Raw genomic sequence first — 22,386 nt, 5'->3', positions numbered from 1 at the left:
TTTGCAGATTGTACGCCTCCACATAAGAGGGTTTTTATTCACTTCTCTAGTGTGTCTGGAACTGAAGATGGTGATGAAGTTTACAGAGATAGACATTTTAACTGTTACTAGCAGCATCTTTATGAGGAAGTGTTGTGAAATGCAGATTTTCTATTGGTGGAGCAAAGGTGCAGGGTGCAGACCTATTGGTTGCTATGTGATTTAGTATGGTACCATTGGGCAGTTAGTGTGGCATTTAAATGCAGCTTCAGCAGTGAGGTCGACAGTAATCAGTTGATAATCTTTATGCTGCCTATAAGATATTAAAAACAAACATTTGACCACAGATTTCAAGAAAACCCCAATTTAACCCAACTGATGCCATTTTCAGATATCAGAATAGGCCTACAAGATATAAATATGACATGGATTACATATGTTGGGGAAATAATGAAAAATAGTAACCCCCTCTAGCTACAGTAATACCCCCCCAATTATCTTTCAAAACACATTAACAATTTGATATAAATTACAATATTTTGATATAGTCCCACTGTCGCATTCGACCCACCTGAACCCATGTCACATCCAGCTGTGACCCAGCTTCATAGAGCTGAATATTGGGGCGCCAGATGTTGAGGAGATAGGAAAATGCAGTCATGCAAAATAACATAGGATACAGGAAATAATATGAAGCTTCCTGTTTGAAAAGATCCAGCTGGATGGAACTCAGATGTTCTGTATGAAGTTCAGTAACGCTGGGTTCATATCTACTGTATGTATCTATGATTTGAAAATGAAAAGATGGATCCATCACTAACCTATAAACAACCATATGGTTGCCTTCCTGGATTTGTATTTTTTTATTTCACCTTTATTTAACCAGGTAGGCTAGTTGAGAACACCTTTATTTAACCAGGTAGGCTAGTTGAGAACACCTTTATTTAACCAGGTAGGCTAGTTGAGAACAAGTTCTCATTTACAACTGCGACCTGGCCAAGATAAAGCATAGCAGTGTGAGCAGGCAACAACACAGAGTTACACATCGAGTAAACAATAAACAATAAACAAGTCAATAATATAGTAGGGAGAAAAAAAAAAATCTATATACATTGTGTGCAAAAGGCATGAGGAGGTAGGCAATAAATAGGCCATAGGAGCGAAATGACAATTTAGCAGATTAACACTGGAGTGATAAATGATCAGATGAACATGTGCAGGTAGAGATACTGGTGTGTAAAAGAGCAGAAAAGTAAATAAAATAAAAACAGTATGGGGATGAGGTAGGTAAATTGGGTGGGCTATATACTGATGGACTATGTACAGCTGCAGCGATCGGTTAGCTGCTCAGATAGCAGATGTTTAAAGTTGGTGAGGGAGATAAAAGTCTCCAACTTCGCGGGAATCGCCCGCGGCAAGAGCAACATCATTGATATATACAAAGAAAAGAGTCGGCCTGAGAATTGAACCTTGTGGTACCCCCATAGAGACTGCCAGAGGACCGGACAACATGCCCTCCGATTTGACACACTGAACTCTGTCTGCAAAGTAGTTGGTGAACCAGGCAAGGCAGTCATTAGAAAAACCAAGGCTACTGAGTCTGCTGATAAGAATATGGTGATTGACAGAGTCGAAGGCCTTGGCCAGGTCGATGAATACGGCTGCACAGTACGGTATTTTATCGATGGCGGTTATGATATCGTTTAGTACCTTGAGCGTGGCTGAGGTACACCCGTGACCAGCTCGGAAACCGGATTGCACAGTGGAGAAGGTACGGTGGGATTCGAGATGGTCAGTGATCTGTTTGTTGACTTGGATTTCGAAGACCTTAGATAGGCAGGGCAGGATGGATATAGGTCTGTAACAATTTGGGGCCAGGGTGTCTCCCCCTTTGAAGAGGGGGATGACCGCGGCAGCTTTCCAATCCTTGGAGATCTCAGATGATACGAAGGAGAGGTTGAACAGGCTGGTAATAGGGGTTGAGACAATGGTGGCGGACAGTTTCAGAAATAGAAGGTCCAGATTGTCAAGCCCAGCTGATTTGTATGGGTCCAGGTTTTACAGCTCTTTCAGAACATCTGCTATCTGGATTTGGGTAAAGGAGAAGCTGGGGAGGTGTGGGCGAGTAGCTGTGGGGGGAGGGCTGTTGGCCGAGGTTGGAGTAGCCAGGAGGAAGGCATGGCCAGCCATTGAGAAATGCTTGTTGAAGTTTTCGATTATCACAGATGTATCGGTGGTGACTGTGTTACCTAGCCTCAGTGCAGTGGGCAGCTGGGAGGAGGTGCTCTTGTTCTCCATGGATTTATCGGTGGTGACCATGTTACCTAGCCTCAGTGCAGTGGGCAGCTGGGAGGAGGTGCTCTTGTTCTCCATGGATTTATCGGTGGTGACCGTGTTACCTAGCCTCAGTGCAGTGGGCAGCTGGGAGGAGGTGCTCTTGTTTTCCATGGATTTATCGGTGGTGACCGTGTTACCTAGCCTCAGTGCAGTGGGCAGCTGGGAGGAGGTGCTCTTGTTCTCCATGGATTTATCGGTGGTGACCGTGTTACCTAGCCTCAGTGCAGTGGGCAGCTGGGAGGAGGTGCTCTTGTTCTCCATGGATTTATCGGTGGTGACCGTGTTACCTAGCCTCAGTGCAGTGGGCAGCTGGGAGGAGGTGCTCTTGTTCTCCATGGATTTATCGGTGGTGACCGTGTTACCTAGCCTCAGTGCAGTGGGCAGCTGGGAGGAGGTGCTCTTGTTCTCCATGGATTTATCGGTGGTGACCGTGTTACCTAGCCTCAGCGCAGTGGGCAGCTGGGAGGAGGTGCTCGTTCTCCATGGATTTATCGGTGGTGACCGTGTTACCTAGCCTCAGTGCAGTGGGCAGCTGGTAGGAGGTGCTCTTGTTCTCCATGGATTTATCAGTGGTGACCGTGTTACCTAGCCTCAGTGCAGTGGGCAGCTGGGAGGAGGTGCTCTTGTTCTCCATGGATTTATCGGTGGTGACCGTGTTACCTAGCCTCAGTGCAGTGGGCAGCTGGGAGGAGGTGCTCTTGTTCTCCATGGATTTATCAGTGGTGACCGTGTTACCTAGCCTCAGTGCAGTGGGCAGCTGGGAGGAGGTGATCTTGTTCTCCATGGACATTACAGTGTCCCAGAACTTTTTGGAGTTAGAGCTACAGGATGCAAATTTCTGCTTGAAAAAGCTGGCCTTTGCTTTCCTGACTGACTGCGTGTATTGGTTCCTGACTTCCCTGAACAGTTGCATATCGCGGGGGACTATTCGATGCTATTGCAGTCCGCCAGTGGGTCAATAAGATAGGAGAGTGGAAGACACAAAGCTGCTCAAAAAAGACTGAAAGTCCAAGAAATAAGATCAATACTTTTCTTGATGATCCAACATGGTGGTTCTGTTGCTGTAAACACAAGAGTTTAACGTGCCACTGTTCTCATTATGGCTCTTTTAACATTTCCAGGCATACAGGGCTCAAGTGCTTCTCCCTTTCTTGAGAAATTGAATGCTGATGATGATTTTAAATAGTGAAAATTGTATTTTATCTAGAGGAAGGACAATTTTCACTGTCTTATTATTATTTATAGCCACCTGTACAGTTTGTCAAGTCTTCAGATAAGTGAAGTATCATATTTACTGAATATTTCTCCCTGCGTTTTGAATAAATCCTAGAATTACGATATCTTTCAAAGCGGAAAGTGGGAAAACTAGTGGAAACAATTTACAGCCTCTGGAAAACAAATATAATCATTCCATCCAGGTCCAGATGTTGGTAATAAGCATTTTCTCCATATTCACACTTGGAAACAACTCTAAAGTATAACCATTTCATTTATGGACATCTCACACCAGTGCGTCTGGCTAATACACATGGTATTGTCTACCACCTCATTCTACAGTAATATCATGCTAAGCTATAACTTATCTAGCCATCAAACCTCTGATGAAAAATCAGCAATGACAGTTTGCTCTGCAAAAGCTACTCAGAGAACACCATGATGTTAGTGAACTTGGCCATCGTCTAGATATTTGGAATATCACTTTGACACACATATGGAGATCCTCATTAATGACTGTGGGATCTCATACACATAATGTATTTCCGTAGCTAGTGACCCCTCAGAGGGAGGGAGGGCTTGTTTCGTAGTGTTTGTGTATTCCAGCCAGAGAGATGATGTGAAGTGACAGAGGTGAAAGGAGATTAAATGTGTGTGTGAAGGGACCCATGCCTCAGAGCCACTGTAAATCTCTGTCTACACCCCGAGGCGCTCTTGACTTTGTGTGTGTCTGTGTGTGTCGGTGTGTGTGTGTATTATTCCACCCTAGGACAGCATGTTGATGCAGCTTGATATCGAGCCGCTACTGTCCTCGTGAAAACGTCTCGTTATCAATGCTCTCTTGGACATCAGCAGGCCCATTCTTGAGCCTGTCAGGCTGACCTAGTCCAGAGAGCCTGAGTAGACCGACCTGCCTTGGAGGCCATTCACATTTAATTTCACGCTTCCCACCATGAAAAACATGAGTCATTCTTTCTGCTCTCCTCTCACAAATCCCCACACAATGTAGTGGAGAGGTTTGAAAGGTCAATAGAATACGTTGGATCCTCCGTATTGTATAAGCAGAACAGATACAGGCTACACACAGTTCACTGCACTGTGCATCCTATTCACTACTGGAGATTGTCCCACTGTCAAGACGACTCGGCTGATCCCAGATCTGTACGTGCTTTAGCCAATTATCATCGGCAGGGGTTTTCTGGATCAAAAGGGGGTTTAGGTGGTGGGCGTGGCAGGGGCGTGGCAGAGTGCGTGGCAATGCGCGCGGTCGGCCTTATGGTGCGGCTACATTTTTTATTATTTTACCCCTTTTTCTCCCCGATTTTATGGTATCCAATTGTCTCATCGCTGCAACTCCCGTATGGACTCGGGAGAGGCGAAGGTCGAGAGCCATGCGTCCTCCGAAACACAACCCAACCAAGCCGCACTGCTTCTTGACACAAAGCACATCCAACCCGGAAGCCAACCGCACCAATGTGTCGGAGGAAACACCGTATAGATCATTTTTTGCATTTTTAAGTCCATTTCCTGAAATTCTACAGCTTTTGCCATGGAGCTGAGAGAAATCGTTGCAGTTTTAAAGCAAATGTCCTGCAATTCTATGCATTTTGCTATGGCCTATCCTGTGTTCTTTTGCTCAAACATAAAAACTAAATGAATACTGCTAAATTCATTGTTTTGGGAATTTTCAATTCTCCTTGACTGCCTAGATTTTATTTTGATGATTGTTAGTTCTCAAAGATGACATTATTTAAATATACATGGCTCCATTATCTTTTCTACATCATTTATATCTGCTTTTAATTGTTTAAGTTTATCACTTAAATATTTTATCCATCCTGAAAATGTTTTCCTGACTGTTTGGACTTCAATGGGTTAGAATGTCAGAAAGATGCCTGATTGGTATGCCGTATATGTAGTCAGAAAGATGCCTGATTGGTATGCCGTATATGTAGTCAGAAAGATGCCTGATTGGTATGCCGTATATGTAGTCAGAAAGATGCCTGATTGGTATGCCGTATATGTAGTCAGAAAGATGCCTGATTGGTATGCCGTATATGTAGTCAGAAAGATGCCTGATTGGTATGCCGTATATGTAGTCAGAAAGATGCCTGATTGGTATGCCGTATATGTAGTCAGAAAGATGCCTGATTGGTATGCCGTATATGTAGTCAAAAAGATGCCTGATTGGAATGCCGTATATGTAGTCAAAAAGATGCCTGATTGGTATGCCGTATACAGTGCCTTGCGAAAGTATTCGGCCCCCTTGAACTTTGCGACCTTTTGCTACATTTCAGGCTTCAAACATAAAGATATAAACTGTATTTTTTTGTGAAGAATCAACAACAAGTGGGACACAATCATGAACTGGAACGACATTTATTGGATATTTCAAACCTTTTTAACAAATCAAAAACTGAAAAATTGGGCGTGCAAAATTATTCAGCCCCTTTACTTTCAGTGCAGCAAACTCTCTCCAGAAGTTCAGTGAGGATCTCTGAATGATCCAATGTTGACCTAAATGACTAATGATGATAAATACAATCCACCTGTGTGTAATCAAGTCTCCGTATAAATGCACCTGCACTGTGATAGTCTCAGAGGTCCGTTAAAAGCGCAGAGAGCATCATGAAGAACAAGGAACACACCAGGCAGGTCCGAGATACTGTTGTGAAGAAGTTTAAAGCCGGATTTGGATACAAAAAGATTTCCCAAGCTTTAAACATCCCAAGGAGCACTGTGCAAGCGATAATATTGAAATGGAAGGAGTATCAGACCACTGCAAATCTACCAAGACCTGGCCGTCCCTCTAAACTTTCAGCTCATACAAGGAGAAGACTGATCAGAGATGCAGCCAAGAGGCCCATGATCACTCTGGATGAACTGCAGAGATCTACAGCTGAGGTGGGAGACTCTGTCCATAGGACAACAATCAGTCGTATATTGCACAAATCTGGCCTTTATGGAAGAGTGGCAAGAAGAAAGCCATTTTTTTAAGATATCCATAAAGTGTTGTTTAAAGTTTGCCACAAGCCACCTGGGAGACACACCAAACATGTGGAAGAAGGTGCTCTGGTCAGATGAAACCAAAATTGAACTTTTTGGCAACAATGCAAAACGTTATGTTTGGCGTAAAAGCAACACAGCTCATCACACCATCCCCACTGTCAAACATGGTGGTGGCAGCATCATGGTTTGGGCCTGCTTTTCTTCAGCAGGGACAGGGAAGATGGTTAAAATTGATGGGAAGATGGATGGAGCCAAATACAGGACCATTCTGAAAGAAAACCTGATGGAGTCTGCAAAAGACCTGAGACTGGGACAGAGATTTGTCTTCCAACAAGACAATGATCCAAAACAGAGCAAAATCTACAATGGAATGGTTCAAAAATAAACATATCCAGGTGTTAGAATGGCCAAGTCAAAGTCCAGACCTGAATCCAATCGAGAATCTGTAGAAAGAACTGAAAACTGCTGTTCACAAATGCTCTCCATCCAACCTCACTGAGCTCGAGCTGTTTTGCAAGGAGGAATGGGAAAAAAATTCGGTCTCTCGATGTGCAAAACTGACTAACAGCTGTAATCGCAGCAAAAGGTGGTGCTACAAAGTATTAACTTAAGGGGGCTGAATCATTTTGCACGCCCAATTTTTCAGTTTTTGATTTGTTAAAAAAGTTTGAAATATCCAATAAATGTCATTCCACTTCATGATTGTGTCCCACTTGTTGTTGATTCTTCACAAAAGAATACAGTTTTATATCTTTATGTTTGAAGCCTGAAATGTGGCAAAAGGTCGCAAAGTTCAAGGGGGCTGAATATTTTCGCAAGGCACTGTATGTAGTCAGGGGATCAAGGATCAGGCTTTTCATCTCATCATTGACGTGGGGAAAGTCTTGGTAACAATTTATTTGGATAGTCCTAAGGAGATGGTTTGTACATGTTCAATAACTGCCAACATCATGCCAAATAACTATCCATTAACCTTAACCCTTACCCCAACCTTAACCCTTATTCTAAACCTAACCTTAGTAAGTGTTTGCTTATCAACATATAGCGTGTTGATAGTAAGTCCCATATAGATGGTCAATCTAAATAATGTGGGACCAAAGTCTCAATGTAGTAGCGACGTACGTATCCTGCATTTGTGAAGAGAGGGATGGTTTCTCATCTCTGTCATGTTTGTATCCTGTTTATTGGTGTCTCTCCATTCAGCCCACATCCCCAGTTGGATGTAGGGAGGTGACAGTCATCAGCTCCAGTTGGATGTAGGGAGGTGACAGTCATCAGCTCCAGTTGGATGTAGGGAGGTGACAGTCATCAGCTCTAGTTGGATGTAGGGAGGTGACAGTCATCAGCTCTAGTTGGATGTAGGGAGGTGACAGTCATCAGCTCTAGTTGGATGTAGGGAGGTGACAGTCATCAGCTCTAGTTGGATGTAGGGAGGTGACAGTCATCAGCTCTAGTTGGATGTAGGGAGGTGACAGTCATCAGCTCCAGTTGGATGTAGGGAGGTGACAGTCATCAGCTCCAGTTGGATGTAGGGAGGTGACAGTCATCAGCTCCAGTTGGATGTAGGGAGGTGACAGTCATCAGCTCCAGTTGGATGTAGGGAGGTGACAGTCATCAGCTCCAGTTGGATGTAGGGAGATGACAGTCATCAGCTCCAGTTGGATGTAGGGAGGTGACAGTCATCAGCTCCAGTTGGATGTAGGGAGGTGACAGTCATCAGCTCCAGTTGGATGTAGGGAGGTGACAGCCAGCAGCTCCAGCCCATGACCCTTAATCTACTAACTGTCCCCATCCCTCCAGAGCTCATCTCCCCCATTTGTTTAAGCATGGAGAGGGCTTGCAGCAGCCGGTAATCCTCTCCATTTACACACAAACACAAATGCACGAATGCACACACACATCAAAGCACATACACACAAGATTAACTGCTATCTCATTGTGGTCCATGGGAGTGGGAAACCGTGAGATACTGAACACACAGCTGGGGCTGAGCCCTCCACCACCAACCTACTTTGGCTGAGTACTATATACATGGTAACTGCAGCATTCACTTTGCTCTGAATACTCCTAAACACTCACTATATATACAGTACACTCATAAAGCCACACACACACAGGTCATGCAGAGGGTCCCTGTTCGCCTCTCCTCACAACTAAACAACACATTCATTTTACATGATGAGGCTGTATTTTACAGCAGAAAAAAAGCAGTGTGTGCAGATCTACCATGAGAGAGAGAGAGAGAGAGAGAGAGAGACAGAGAGAGAGAGAGAGAGACAGAGAGAGAGAGAGAGAGAGAGAGACAGAGAGAGAGACAGAGAGAGAGAGACAGAGAGAGAGACAGAGAGAGAGACAGAGAGAGAGACAGAGAGAGAGACAGAGAGAGAGACAGAGAGAGAGACAGAGAGAGAGACAGAGAGAGAGAGAGAGAGAGAGAGAGAGACAGAGAGAGAGACAGAGAGAGAGACAGAGAGACAGAGAGAGAGAGACAGAGAGAGAGCGAGAGAGCGAGAGACAGAGAGAGAGAGAGAGAGAGAGAGAGACAGAGAGACAGAGAGACAGAGAGAGAGCGAGAGACAGAGAGAGAGAGAGACGGAGAGAGAGAGAGAGAGACAGAGAGACAGAGAGAGCGAGCGAGAGACAGAGAGACAGAGAGAGCGAGCGAGAGACAGAGAGACAGAGAAAGCGAGCGAGAGACAGAGAGAGCGAGCGAGAGACAGAGAGACAGAGTGAGCGAGCGAGAGACAGACAGACAGAGCGAGAGACAGACAGATAGAGAGAGCGAGAGACAGACAGAGAGAGCGAGAGACAGACAGAGAGAGCGAGAGACAGACAGAGAGAGCGAGAGACAGACAGAGAGAGCGAGAGACAGACAGAGAGAGCGAGAGACAGACAGAGAGAGCGAGAGACAGAGAGAGCGAGAGAGACAGAGAGCGAGAGAGACAGAGAGAGAGAGAGACAGAGAGAGCGAGAGAGACAGAGAGAGCGAGAGAGACAGAGAGAGCGAGAGAGACAGAGAGAGCGAGAGAGAGAGAGAGACAAACAAACAGACAGAGCGAGAAACAGACAGAGAGTGAGAGACAGAGAGCATGGTCTACTCTACTGACATGCTGGTCCAGAATAAGCATTACTATACACATCCTCTTATAGAGGAGAGGAGAGGAGAGGAGAGGAGAGGAGAGGAGAGGAGAGGAGAGGAGAGGAGAGGAGAGGAGAGGAGAGGAGAGGAGAGGAGAGGAGAGGAGAGGAGAGGAGAGGAGAGGAGAGGAGAGGAGAGGAGAGGAGAGGAGAGGAGAGGAGAGGAGAGGAGAGGAGAGGAGAGATTATGTAGTACAGCACTATACTGTTGATTCCGTGTCCTGCCATCACAAATGTACAAAGTACATTTCTTTCCAGTAAGCTGCGAGCTCAAAAACCAACAGTGCATATCAAACCTGATGTGAAGACAAGACAGTGGTCAAGAGGATAAAATCATTTTTCAGGAAGATACACTCCTCTCCCTAGCCAACACCAATCTATCCCTAGAAAAGGAACACCATGGTCAAAATAATAAAAGTATAAATAGTCTCTGTTCTGGCCACCACGTGATCCATCCATTTGAAGGACGCATTTAGTCTGAGGAAACCAGAGGTTATAAGATCCTGTGTGTTTGGAGACAGAGGGGGGCTGGATGTCCTGGCATGCTGGCTGGCTGTAGTGACTGAGGGTGGATACACCTTTTTCCTGCATCTTCAGCAGCTTTTACAATCTATGATCCCTTACATAACTGTTCCAGCCGTGCCTTTTCCTCCGGTCGGCCTTCCCTTCCCCAAAAACCAGGCACAAATGCACGCATAGACAGACGCACACAGGCACAGATAGAACCTTGAACTAGAGGGCCGACAAAGCCCAGACTGGAGAGGGGGCTGTTCTTTCCCGCAAATATTCTTTTCAACATATGACCCAGGACTCCTGGGAGTTCTAGCACGCTCTGAGAGAGAGGAGAAAAATAGAGCTCAATTTGCCTTACGCTTCCAAAATCCCCCTCCCTCCCACACACACACACACACACACACACACACACACACACACGCTGCCCCCCCTCCACCCACACACCCCAAACCTCTGTATTGTTGGCCTGGTCTAGGTCTGTTATTAATCTATTCAACCATTGTTCATGTGGACCCCTTTACTCCGTAGCCCCGTATATTAGCCAGCCAGGGAGGGAACATGGACTGCAGAGGAATCATGGCTGTTATTGAGAACCTCTGCGTGCGTCTCCAACACTAGAACCCACTGCTGGGGCACAACAGTTCACAGATTCCTGCCACACACAACACACTCACTTATAAACATTTCTTAGACCCCTTTTTAAAAAGATTGAGAAAACAATGCTGAGGTTCAGGAAGATTTCCCCCAGTCTCTCCTAACACAACAGAACACAGAGCGCATTTACGCAGCTACATCTACCCTCCAAACCCTATCAAATCCATTGAGAGAGAAACTGATTCAACTTCCATGTGGGCCGTCTGTCAATAATCCCAAAACTCCAATTTAACTAACTCCAATTGAATGTAACTTAACTTCAACTCAAGTAGGGGGTATAGGACAGTATCAAAGACATAACTGTAGCACGCGCTCCACCATTCAAAATGTGGACTTGACACCCTTCAGTCGCTCTTAAAAAAGAGATCATATCTCGATAACATTAACCTGGGTGAATAAAGGTTAAATGCAATAGAAACATCTGCTTGTTTGGACCTATAGTAGGGTGTGTGTGTGATAGGAACAGTGTGTTTTAAATGATAAGATGGTGACTTATTGACTTGAAACCCCTCTGGCCACACGCCCACTCAACCCATCCAGCGTACAGTATCAAGTCCCCCTCTCTGTTGTATCTGTTTGTATGATCAGATATTGACCAGGCCAAACAAGGTCTCTGTTATACAGCCAGCAGGGCATCAGGGTGGGGACAACCACCCAGCAGTCACAACACAGAGCCCAGCCTGACAGAGGTGACTCACACTGGGCTGAATCACACAGGGAGGCCTGGGTGGAAAACCAGACAACCCACCAATCAATGTATAAGATATATATTTAGACTGAAATACAGTATATTTAGACTGGAAAGAAAATGACTGTTAAACTAAGATAGACGGAGAGAGAGAGGCTATAGGACGTAGTATTGACCAGTCTGGCTGACTGGTGGTGGCCCTTCAGGGTTAGATTGAGAAGTAACTGATTGGGGCAGCAGTGGATGTTGACCACGCCCACAGTCAGCAGCCAGAGAGATAGAGAGACATAGGCACTATTACCAATAAAATGTAGTCTTCATATTATTTTTGGCTGCTACTTTTTCCTGTTAATGCAATTGTGGTAGTCTAAATCCAGACTGGCCTGCTGGGATCCAATCTATTTCTGCAGGACAGCAGTAGTAAACTAGAGCCTGTTCCAGCTCTGTATGTGCTTTAGTGCCCTCACTATTGTTGTCAAGCCATACATACACATTGAGAGCTTCCCACTGGGCAGACGTCAATTTAACGTCTATAACACGTTGGTTCCACGTCATTTCATTAAAATGACGTGGAAACAATGTTGATTTAACCAGTGTGTGCCCAGTGGGTTGGACCTATAAGGTTCTATCTGCAATGATTCTGACATAATTGGCCTTAAAGTTCTGAATGCTCATTGGTTTGACTGGTGTCAGGAATCTTTATCTTAACAACGTGAATTGGAGTATTTACTGTACTATATAAGTAGAGAACATTGAACAGAAAAAGGCTATGTCAACAACTCAATTTTGACAAAAATGAAGAGAGAACCTTCTAGTCCCAAGCTCTTGACCCACTGGTCAGGTCAGTGGAGCCCTGGGAGGGCCAGTCAGTTTGGCAGGCCGCTGTGCTGTGGCATACTTTGAAGGACTCCAGTCCACCTGAATAAATGGTGGATCGGCACAATGTGCGCTCTGTGCTGCACCAGAGCAGGGACGTCTTCTAGCTGGACCAGCTAAGCGTGAGTTGCTCTAAATTGTGGAGAGTTCATATAGTCATTGAACCGTGACCCATCAACTTTTCAGCTGCACTTCTCTTAGCTACTTCACAGAGGGTGGGCCTTGGGTAAACAGAGAGGTCCAGAGACGCAGCATCTATTCCACAGACCAAACGTAAACAAACAACCTCCTGAAGCCATTTTGCCGTCCACAGAAGCAAGCACACAAGAAGGTCTGGGACCGTTGCTTCCTCTACTTCTATCCTGAATGTGGGTTGGTCAGAGTAGAGGGCATAGCAGGCCTTCAGGTCAAATAAATACTGTGGCTGAGTGTAGTAGGTGCTTAATGTCCAATTCTTCATTAGTGCAGATGAAGGACAGGAGACAAGCAGAGGAAGCCATATCAGACTATTGAGATATGCCTCCGAGGTGGAAGGTGTCTCGCCTCGGCTAGCCTGGAGCGTGCATGGCATAACCTCGCGGCTGCACGGGTACACGAGCGTAGCCAATGAAAACGGTCGGTTTTCAGAGTGAACAGAGCGGTTTGTGGCCAAACATACACAGACACACAGTCCGTCGGTAGACATGCTGTGAACGTAACTAACGGGATAAAAACACTGATTCATCCCATATGGTCTCTCTCTCTCATATATATATATATATATAGAGAGAGAGAGAGAGAGAAACACACTGTTCATTTAATCTGTTCAAATGTGCCGTTCAGAATTGGTCATTAGAGTCTTCTGCTTCATGTCAAATGAGTGGATTAAACAAAGCAGCAGTGAGGCACCAATCAGAGCAGGTGCCTGTGGAGAAGCATTGTATTGTGGAGTATCATGCATGTCAGACAGATTCAATCACCTTCGTTTCTGCTGCTGTCATGAGTTTTATAACGTGTATGTGTGTGACTGAGGAGTGCTCTGCTCTCTCCTATAAGGCCTCACTGGTGGAGAGGAGTACAGCACATCACTACTACCACCCACAGTTAGCTAATCATCACACAACAGATAGGAGTTTTATTGAACATAAATCCAGTAATAGACTGAAGAATTGATTAAGGAGGAATATGTACTCATCCCTGCACTGACCTGGCCTTCCTCCTTACCTCTCTGGTCTGTCTCCAACCTTCCCTCCTCTTCCTCCCTTCCTCTCTCTCTCTCTACCACTTGATCTCGCTATTATCCTTTGGCCGCTCTCTCATTCTCCTGCTCTCTCCATCCCTCTCTCTCTGGCAGCTCTCCATCTGGTCTGGCATGCTATATGTGTGTGTGTGTGTTAATCACACTGGCCCAGCAGGACTCCTGTCGACCGCCCCACGCCCGGCGTGTCACAGACAGTATCCCACAGAGCAGAGCCAGGAACCGTCTCTCACCCACTCTGCCCTGCTCTGCTACCCAGCCTAATCACCTCCTCCCTGGGCTGTCTCTCCTCAGTGACCCTGGTAAGCTCTGGTTCTGTTCGGGCATACAGTGTATATACTGTAGATCTTGGGTGAGGAGATCACTGATGATTGGTGATGATGATGTCCTTCATGTGTCCTAAATCAAGCCAAGCGTGCTAGACAATAAGCCCGGTGGTCTCTCTCTCTCATCACCTGTCTGCAGAACTGGCATATGTGGCGCTATGCGTATCCTTCCAGGACATATTAATACGTTATTCCAGATGAGTGAAAACAGCATGGCCTATATTACACACACATCTCCTCCAACACATAGACACACACACACACTGACACTTCTCTTATCATTCCAGACCACAATCTATCCATCCATCCATTCATTCATTCTCTCTGTTAGGGAAGACTGCCGTGAGGGAGAGGGGGAACAGGGATAGGATGGAATGGAGGGGGGGGGGGGTTGATCTTCCTCTCTCGGCAGTCTAACTGTCAATTATATCTGGTTGGCATCACAGGACCATACAATATGTCTGTCTGTCTGTGGTGTCTGTATGTGGTGTGTGTCTGTGGTGTGTGTCTGTGGTGTGTGTCTGTGGTGTGTGTCTGTGGTGTGTGTCTGTGGTGTGTGTCTGTGGTGTGTGTCTGTGGTGTCTGTCTGTGGTGTGTGTGTGTGTCTGTGCTGCTGCTGACGTCTCCCACCCACCACTGGAGGGGAAGCACTTTGATAGCAGCACAATGAGGGCTCTGTACCCTCTTCCCTCGCTCCACTCTGCCACAGTGAACAACATACATCACATAGCTCTGGACTAAACAGTAAAGGGGCCTTGCAACAGCTGTAGATCAGTGTTTTCTCAAAAGGTGGGTCGGGACTTTTCTGGCTCAAATAGAGATATCCAAATCATGTGTAGCGTACTGAGCCGATTGTGCTTATGTCAACACACACATATTCATACCCAAAGCATCTAGTCATGGAACTGAGCCAGAGAGAGCACTCTTCAATTCCTCATAACTTTATATATCACTGAGCAATGCTTGAATTAGCCTTCCCTACATATGGAATGACCTGTTGAGCTTGCCTGGAATGAGTGTGTAACTGACCTGGTGACTTAAAGTCTTAATAATAAGCCAAGGGAGTAGCGTTTTGCATTCAGCCTCGTGACAGTGATGTATTCATACAGGCATCATGCCTATCCGCTGGAGTGTGACAGTCCTGTTTGTTATTTACGCAGAATATAGGTCAATCCATACCCCTCCATCCTGCATTAGCGCGCTACACATCCACTGTGTGTGATGACTGATGGTTCTGTTTCAGATGACTTCTCATGGAACCATGAAACATGCTCATAACTGGGTCGCTATACCATACACGAGTGAGGGTGAACATGTAAATTGTGTCTCAACGTAGAGGGATAAAAGGTTCACATTCTAAATGCCTTCTATTTATTTTCGTAATTTTTCTTATTTTCTTATTTTCTAACGTAATCCTTAAATATATTGTAACATAAAACATAGACAGATTATATTATTATTATTATTATTATGTGAAATATCACAATACCAAATACGGTGTTAACCTGATTGTTGTCATTAAACCGGCCTTGGGTCCTGCTGTAGCCTACCCAGAATGATCCTAGTGTACACAACAACACATCAACACATGAAAGATAAACATGCGTGTGAAAGGGATGTAACGTTACCTTGATTGTCTTCGTCCATGGCTGAAGGGGAAAATGCAAAGGTCCAAAAAAACAAGTAAGATCGCTGAAACTTGTTGTATGAATGTGGGGTAAATGATCGAAATGCGCGTTTTAATTTGTAGGGTGCATTCGCAGACAGGTTGACCACAGAAGCCGCGTCTTGTTTTGGGGAATAATTATTTTCTTGCCATCAATGCTGGAATCACGAGGCAATCCGCTTGGATATCCGTCACCAGTGTAGCCTATTTCAGATGGAACTGAATCGGCGACGTCTTTTTTCTAGAGTGATCGGTAGCATATTATCCGACAGATACACCTTCACTCCACTAGCATCGGGAGAGTAGGCTATCCCATCCGAGCTCCACGACTCCGCTTCTCCACTAGACAGACAGGCAGCTTTCACTGTACGTCATCATTATCTGTCCCGCCCTGTGGAGCAGCGACTACAGACCTGCCCTCATGTGACTGTACTGTACAACGGCTGCACTGTATTGTAATCTGTGAGGGAATTATTCAATCATATCCCCAGATCAGTGATTAGGTAAAGTATGTATAATATAGGCCTACATATGAAATCACTTCTCAATGTTGCTGTCCTACAGTCACTGCATCTGGTTTCTTTCATTGACAAAGAAAATATGCTCATTGTGTGTGGGTGTGTGTGTGTGTGCTGACGATTTTAGAAACTAGACTATTATATCATATTATCCTCTCCAATGTAGGCTATACGGCAGGATCTCTGCTTGGTCCAGTAATACAGATCCAGAAAACAAGGATGCCACTATGAGACAGGGAATGGTACTGGGGAGTGAAGTGGTATCTGATTCCAAGCCCAGAACAAACACTTACACAAGCAGTGGGAACCAGCCAGTGTGTAGGCCAATAGCAGGGAAAAGGCACACACACACACACACTCTGCGGCTGTGTTTCTACAACACACACGGTTTCAATTATGGCATTCCTGCCTCTTCAGAGAAAGAAGGGGGTCTCTCTTCCTGTACACATTACTCCAGGGGTCAATAGTGAACAGATGTTTTAATGTATTCATTCATTCTTTCATTTGTTTATTCATTGATGTGTCTTACAAAAATGTTCCAGAATTGAATGCTTCTTCTTATACAGAGAGACAATTGTGAAGACAAACCCCTATGTAGGCTATCCCTATAAACTGAAAGGAATGGAGTGTGAAGCATTCAGCTGATGTTCCTATAGTCTACATACTGTAGTTTATGTTTGAACAACATGTGAAGCACAAAGGAATACATGAAACTGTGTGAATATTCCTCACATCACAGACTCCAGCATTCCACTTTGATTGGTTCTAGAAGTCCTCTGCAGTCTAAACATTACATCAGCATGACACTACCAGAACTAGCTCGATCCAGAATGATCCAGTGTAGTCCGGTTGGGATGGAGTACTTGTTGGTTCACATGGCAAATGACAAACTCTAACACCTCTCTGTTTGCTGGTCCTGCAAGTCATCCTTAATTCAACTGATATATACGCTCTTTGAAAAAAGGTGCTATCTACAACCTAAAAGGGTTCTTCGGCTGTCTCCATAGGAGAACCCTTTGAAGAACTGTTGTTGATTCCAAGTAGAACCTTTCTGGTTCCAAGTTGAACCGTTTTGGGTTCCTGCAACCGAATCAGGTTTTAGTTGGAACTAAGAAGGGTTATCCAATGGGGACAGCCGAGAAGCCTTTTGGAAGAGTTTACACTACGTTTTGAGCAGCATACTCTTTGTCACCTTTGACTTATTTCTGTGGGTGTTTGTTTTTCTCCAGCTCTCGTGTTAAGTTGACATCCATCAACACTCTCTTTTCAGCCTTTAACACCACAGCAACTGAAAGTGGAGCAACTGGGCTTAGAACTAGAGTATAAACAGGGCCCTGAAGTTCCACCTGGATAACCTCACAACGCCTGGCGTAGACCAGGTAGACCTGAGGGGTGGTGGGAATGTAAACCATGGTCCAGTGGCTACACATCCAGACGTTGTTTGCTTTTTCTGCACTCGGACCTTCTGCGTACCCTGTGATGATCTAGACATGTGTTTTAATAGGAACATAATGCTGGGGGATCATGTCACTTAGCTTGGAGAGAGGAGAAGAAAGAGGAGGAGTGGGTCCTGGGAGAGTTGGGAAACGTGTGTGTTCCCGTGTTTAGTAGGAGTTTAGGGGAATGATTTGAAAAAAAGGGAGCGCAAAGGGAGATGGGGGACTTTTGGAAGTGGGGGCTCCCGGCCAGGCTCTCAGTTTGGTGTGTGTGTGTGTGTGGGGGGGGGGGGGGGGGGGGTTCTGTTTGGGGCCCAGATGTCCAATCCAGTCCAGGAAACTCTGTGTTTTCTTAGTTTTTCTCTCTTTCTCCATTTTCCGCCGGGCGGGATTCAAGCAAAGTATTCAACAACGCACAGCACACAGGCATGATTTGAATATTTTCTGTGCTACAGAATGAATGCCTAAATGTCACCCAAGCCTGTTTAACTTCTTAAAACCCAACATATGCTGGCCTTTCTGGCTGACTACCAGGGTGCTCTCTCTCTCTCTCTCTCTCTCTCTCAGTGTGCCACTGCGGGCTGATGGCAGTTGCCTTATGCCCCGAGGGCGCCCATGGCACTGCATCTGGCAGATTACGCTCTCCCTCATGTCAGACGAGACGGCTGCGGCGCCCGGCGCTCCTGACCAACTTCACGTGACCTGATTGAGCAGTCAGAGAAACAACACGACTTCATATGCTCCAGTCTCCACGGTAACACCAGGGGGCAGGTTAGTGGTTACCTCCCCCTTCAGTCACCAACTCCCTAACTGTCGAACGACCCCCACACCCAAATTACCCCCCAAAACCCATTCACCTCATAGTCCAGTCAGGCGGCAGCTGCATTACATACAGTACAGCTGTACAACAGCATCACACTGGCTTTCTATGGGGAGTGTAGGGCAACATCTTTTCAATATTTATATAAACCCAGAATATATGATTTATAAAGCAAATGGGTGCATTGAGATAGCATTTGGGATGTTTGAGTACACACCACCAGTTGGACCAAGCATTCTGAAAGAGTCTTTACTGAAGGGGGTGCTGATAGCTGTACTGGTTCACACATGTACCAGTATGTAGTGTGAAAGAGTGGAAGGACTGAGAAAGTCTTCACTGTATAAATCAGATTGAGATGTAGTCCACAGTGTATAGACACATACTGTATATCCTAAATCTATATCATATCCATTTGACTGATCAGAGAGTAACCAATCTACACGTCTTACACCAAACTGACCATAAGTCAGTGACGGAGTAGCTTCCTTTGCATTGGGGAATGGAAGGAGGGCTTTCAGGAGGTCTGATACTCTCCTCGTTGGTCAGGGTTTGAATTGGCTTGGGGGTGCCCTAAAAATAGCAGTCTAGAACAATATCAATATCCTTTCATGCATGGAGATGCCCTCATTTATTTTGGGAGTGTCCATTATATTCTCATGATTTGACCCGACACAGTAGAACAGGTTGGTATGTTGTATTAGAGTGTTTCGATTGTGTGAATTTCTATGCTGACCTCACAGAGTGAATTTCTATGCTGACCTCACAGAGTGAATTTCCATGCTGACCTCACAGAGTGAATTTCCATGCTGACCTCACAGAATGAATTTCTATGCTGACCTCACAGAGTGAATTTCTATGCTGACCCCACAGAGTGAATTTCCATGCTGACCTCACAGAGTGAATTTCAATGCTGACCTCACAGAGTGAATTTCCATGCTGACCTCACAGAGTGAATTTCCATGCTGACCTCACAGAGTGAATTTCTATGCTGACCTCACAGAGTGAATTTCTATGCTGACCTCACAGAGTGAATTTCCATGCTGACCTCACAGAATGAATTTCTATGCTGACCTCACAGAGTGAATTTCTATGCTGACCTCACAGAGTGAATTTCCATGCTGACCTCACAGAGTGAATTTCCATGCTGACCTCACAGAATGAATTTCTATGCTGACCTCACAGAGTGAATTTCTATGCTGACCCCACAGAGTGAATTTCCATGCTGACCTCACAGAGTGAATTTCAATGCTGACCTCACAGAGTGAATTTCCATGCTGACCTCACAGAGTGAATTTCCATGCTGACCTCACAGAATGAATTTCTATGCTGACCTCACAGAGTGAATTTCTATGCTGACCTCACAGAGTGAATTTCTATGCTGACCTCACAGAGTGAATTTCCATGCTGACCTCACAGAGTGAATTTCCATGCTGACCTCACAGAATGAATTTCTATGCTGACCTCACAGAGTGAATTTCTATGCTGACCCCACAGAGTGAATTTCCATGCTGACCTCACAGAGTGAATTTCCATGCTGACCTCACAGAGTGAATTTCCATGCTGACCTCACAGAATGAATTTCTATGCTGACCTCACAGAGTGAATTTCTATGCTGACCTCACAGAGTGAATTTCTATGCTGACCTCACAGAGTGAATTTCCATGCTGACCTCACAGAGTGAATTTCCATGCTGACCTCACAGAATGAATTTCTATGCTGACCTCACAGAGTGAATTTCTATGCTGACCCCACAGAGTGAATTTCCATGCTGACCTCACAGAGTGAATTTCAATGCTGACCTCACAGAGTGAATTTCCATGCTGACCTCACAGAGTGAATTTCCATGCTGACCTCACAGAATGAATTTCTATGCTGACCTCACAGAGTGAATTTCTATGCTGACCTCACAGAGTGAATTTCAATGCTGACCTCACAGAGTGAATTTCAATGCTGACCTCACAGAGTGAATTTCTATGCTGACCTCACAGAGTGAATTTCCATGCTGACCTCATAGAGTGAATTTCCATGCTGACCTCACAGAATGAATTTCTATGCTGACCTCACAGAGTGAATTTCTATGCTGACCCCACAGAGTGAATTTCCATGCTGACCTCACAGAGTGAATTTCAATGCTGACCTCACAGAGTGAATTTCAATGCTGACCTCACAGAGTGAATTTCTATGCTGACCTCACAGAGTGAATTTCTATGCTGACCTCACAGAGTGAATTTCCATGAAAATGAACTCTAAAGTTAACAAGTCAAGGGTTTCCATCATAACTAGGTTGATGATTCTCCTTCTTCATACAGGCTACAGCTTGTGGGCATAGACTGAGACAAGGGATATGGGTGGGGGATGGTGATGGTGGTGGTGGGGGATGGTGGTGATGGAGGATTTGGGTGGGGGGATTTGGATATGGTTGGGGGATGGTGGTGGTAGTGATGGGTGGTTGTGGTTGTGGTTGGGAGTGGGGTCTGGGGTGGAGGTTGAAGGGGCGACTTCCTATCTTGTAAGTGGGGTGAGGGGAGTTCAGATACTCAATCCCAAATTGACCTTCAGCCACAACCCCTACATGCTTCATGTATATTTGAATAGACTGGATAGGTATACTTATTGTCATTGTAAATAAGAATTTGTTCTTAACTGACTTGCCTAGTTAAATAAAGGTTAAATAAAGCATCTATAAATAAAAAATACTTATTCTGGTAATAACTTCATCTTGCCATATATTTACTATGGTAATACTGTAGCTTCATCTTGCCATATATTTACTATGGTAATACTGTAGCTTCATCTTGCCATATATTTACTATGGTAATACTGTAGCTTCATCTTGCCATATATTTACTATGGTAATACTGTAGCTTCATCTTGCCATATATTTACTATGGTAATACTGTAGCTTCATCTTGCCATATATTTACTATGGTAATACTGTAGCTTCATCTTGTCATATATTTACTATGGTAATACTGTAGCTTCATCTTGCCATATATTTACTATGGTAATACTGTAGCTTCATCTTGCCATATATTTACTATGGTAATACTGTAGCTTCATCTTGTCATATATTTACTATGGTAATACTGTAGCTTCATCTTGCCATATATTTACTATGGTAATACTGTAGCTTCATCTTGCCATATATTTACTATGGTAATACTGTAGCTTCATCTTGCCATATATTTACTATGGTAATACTGTAGCTTCATCTTGCCATATATTTACTATGGTAATACTGTAGCTTCATCTTGTCGTATATTTACTATGGTAATACTGTAGCTTCATCTTGCCATATATTTACTATGGTAATACTGTAGCTTCATCTTGCCATATATTTACTATGGTAATACTGTAGCTTCATCTTGCCATATATTTACTATGGTAATACTGTAGCTTCATCTTGCCATATATTTACTATGGTAATACTGTAGCTTCATCTTGTCATATATTTACTATGGTAATACTGTAGCTTCATCTTGCCATATATTTACTATGGTAATACTGTAGCTTCATCTTGCCATATATTTACTATCGTAATACTGTAGCATTATCTTGCCGTATGAGGGATATACTACAAAGCAAGAGCAACGACTTAGCCAGCTTTTTTTGGGGGGGGGGGGCCTTGAAATGGGCATGGTCTAACAGACTCAACAACCCAAAATACACATCTAATTTTAACTTTCTTAATGATCCAGAAATCATCGTAATTTCTGGTTGTTTATCAAAGTTAGCTGTGTAACTCATTGATCCTGATTTGTAGTATAACCCTCTGATTGGCTAGGTGGAATTGCCATTATATTGTTTACTCTTATCCAATAGGTGGTAGGGGCAAGGGGTCAATCTGGAATCTCCAGTCACCACGCTGATCCTCAACACGGGGGCACCTCAGGGGTGCGTGCTCAGTCCCCTCCTGTACTCCCTGTTCACTCATGACTGCACGGCCAGGCATGACTCCAACACCATCATTATGT

At 44.7% G+C, this 22,386-nt stretch overlaps 1 protein-coding gene across 1 annotated transcript in view; it reads right to left on the bottom strand.

Annotated features, from left to right (window-relative positions):
• The window catches only part of cyth3b (cytohesin 3b), a 54,800-nt gene extending 38,737 nt beyond the window's left edge, over positions 1-16,063 (bottom strand). Inside the window, exon 1 of the mRNA XM_031814320.1 lies at positions 15,601-16,063. Within this exon, the coding sequence (XP_031670180.1) occupies positions 15,601-15,619 (19 nt within the window). The 5' untranslated portion in view covers positions 15,620-16,063. The remainder of the gene's footprint in view (positions 1-15,600) is intronic.
• Positions 16,064-22,386: the final 6,323 nt, after the last annotated feature.

The sequence above is a fragment of the Oncorhynchus kisutch genome, unplaced genomic scaffold (genome assembly GCF_002021735.2).
Source record: "Oncorhynchus kisutch isolate 150728-3 unplaced genomic scaffold, Okis_V2 Okis06b-Okis10b_hom, whole genome shotgun sequence".
NCBI classification, from domain to species: domain Eukaryota; kingdom Metazoa; phylum Chordata; class Actinopteri; order Salmoniformes; family Salmonidae; genus Oncorhynchus; species Oncorhynchus kisutch.
The sequence above is the reverse complement of the archived record's forward strand: the minus strand, read 5'-3'. Positions and strand labels throughout refer to the sequence as shown.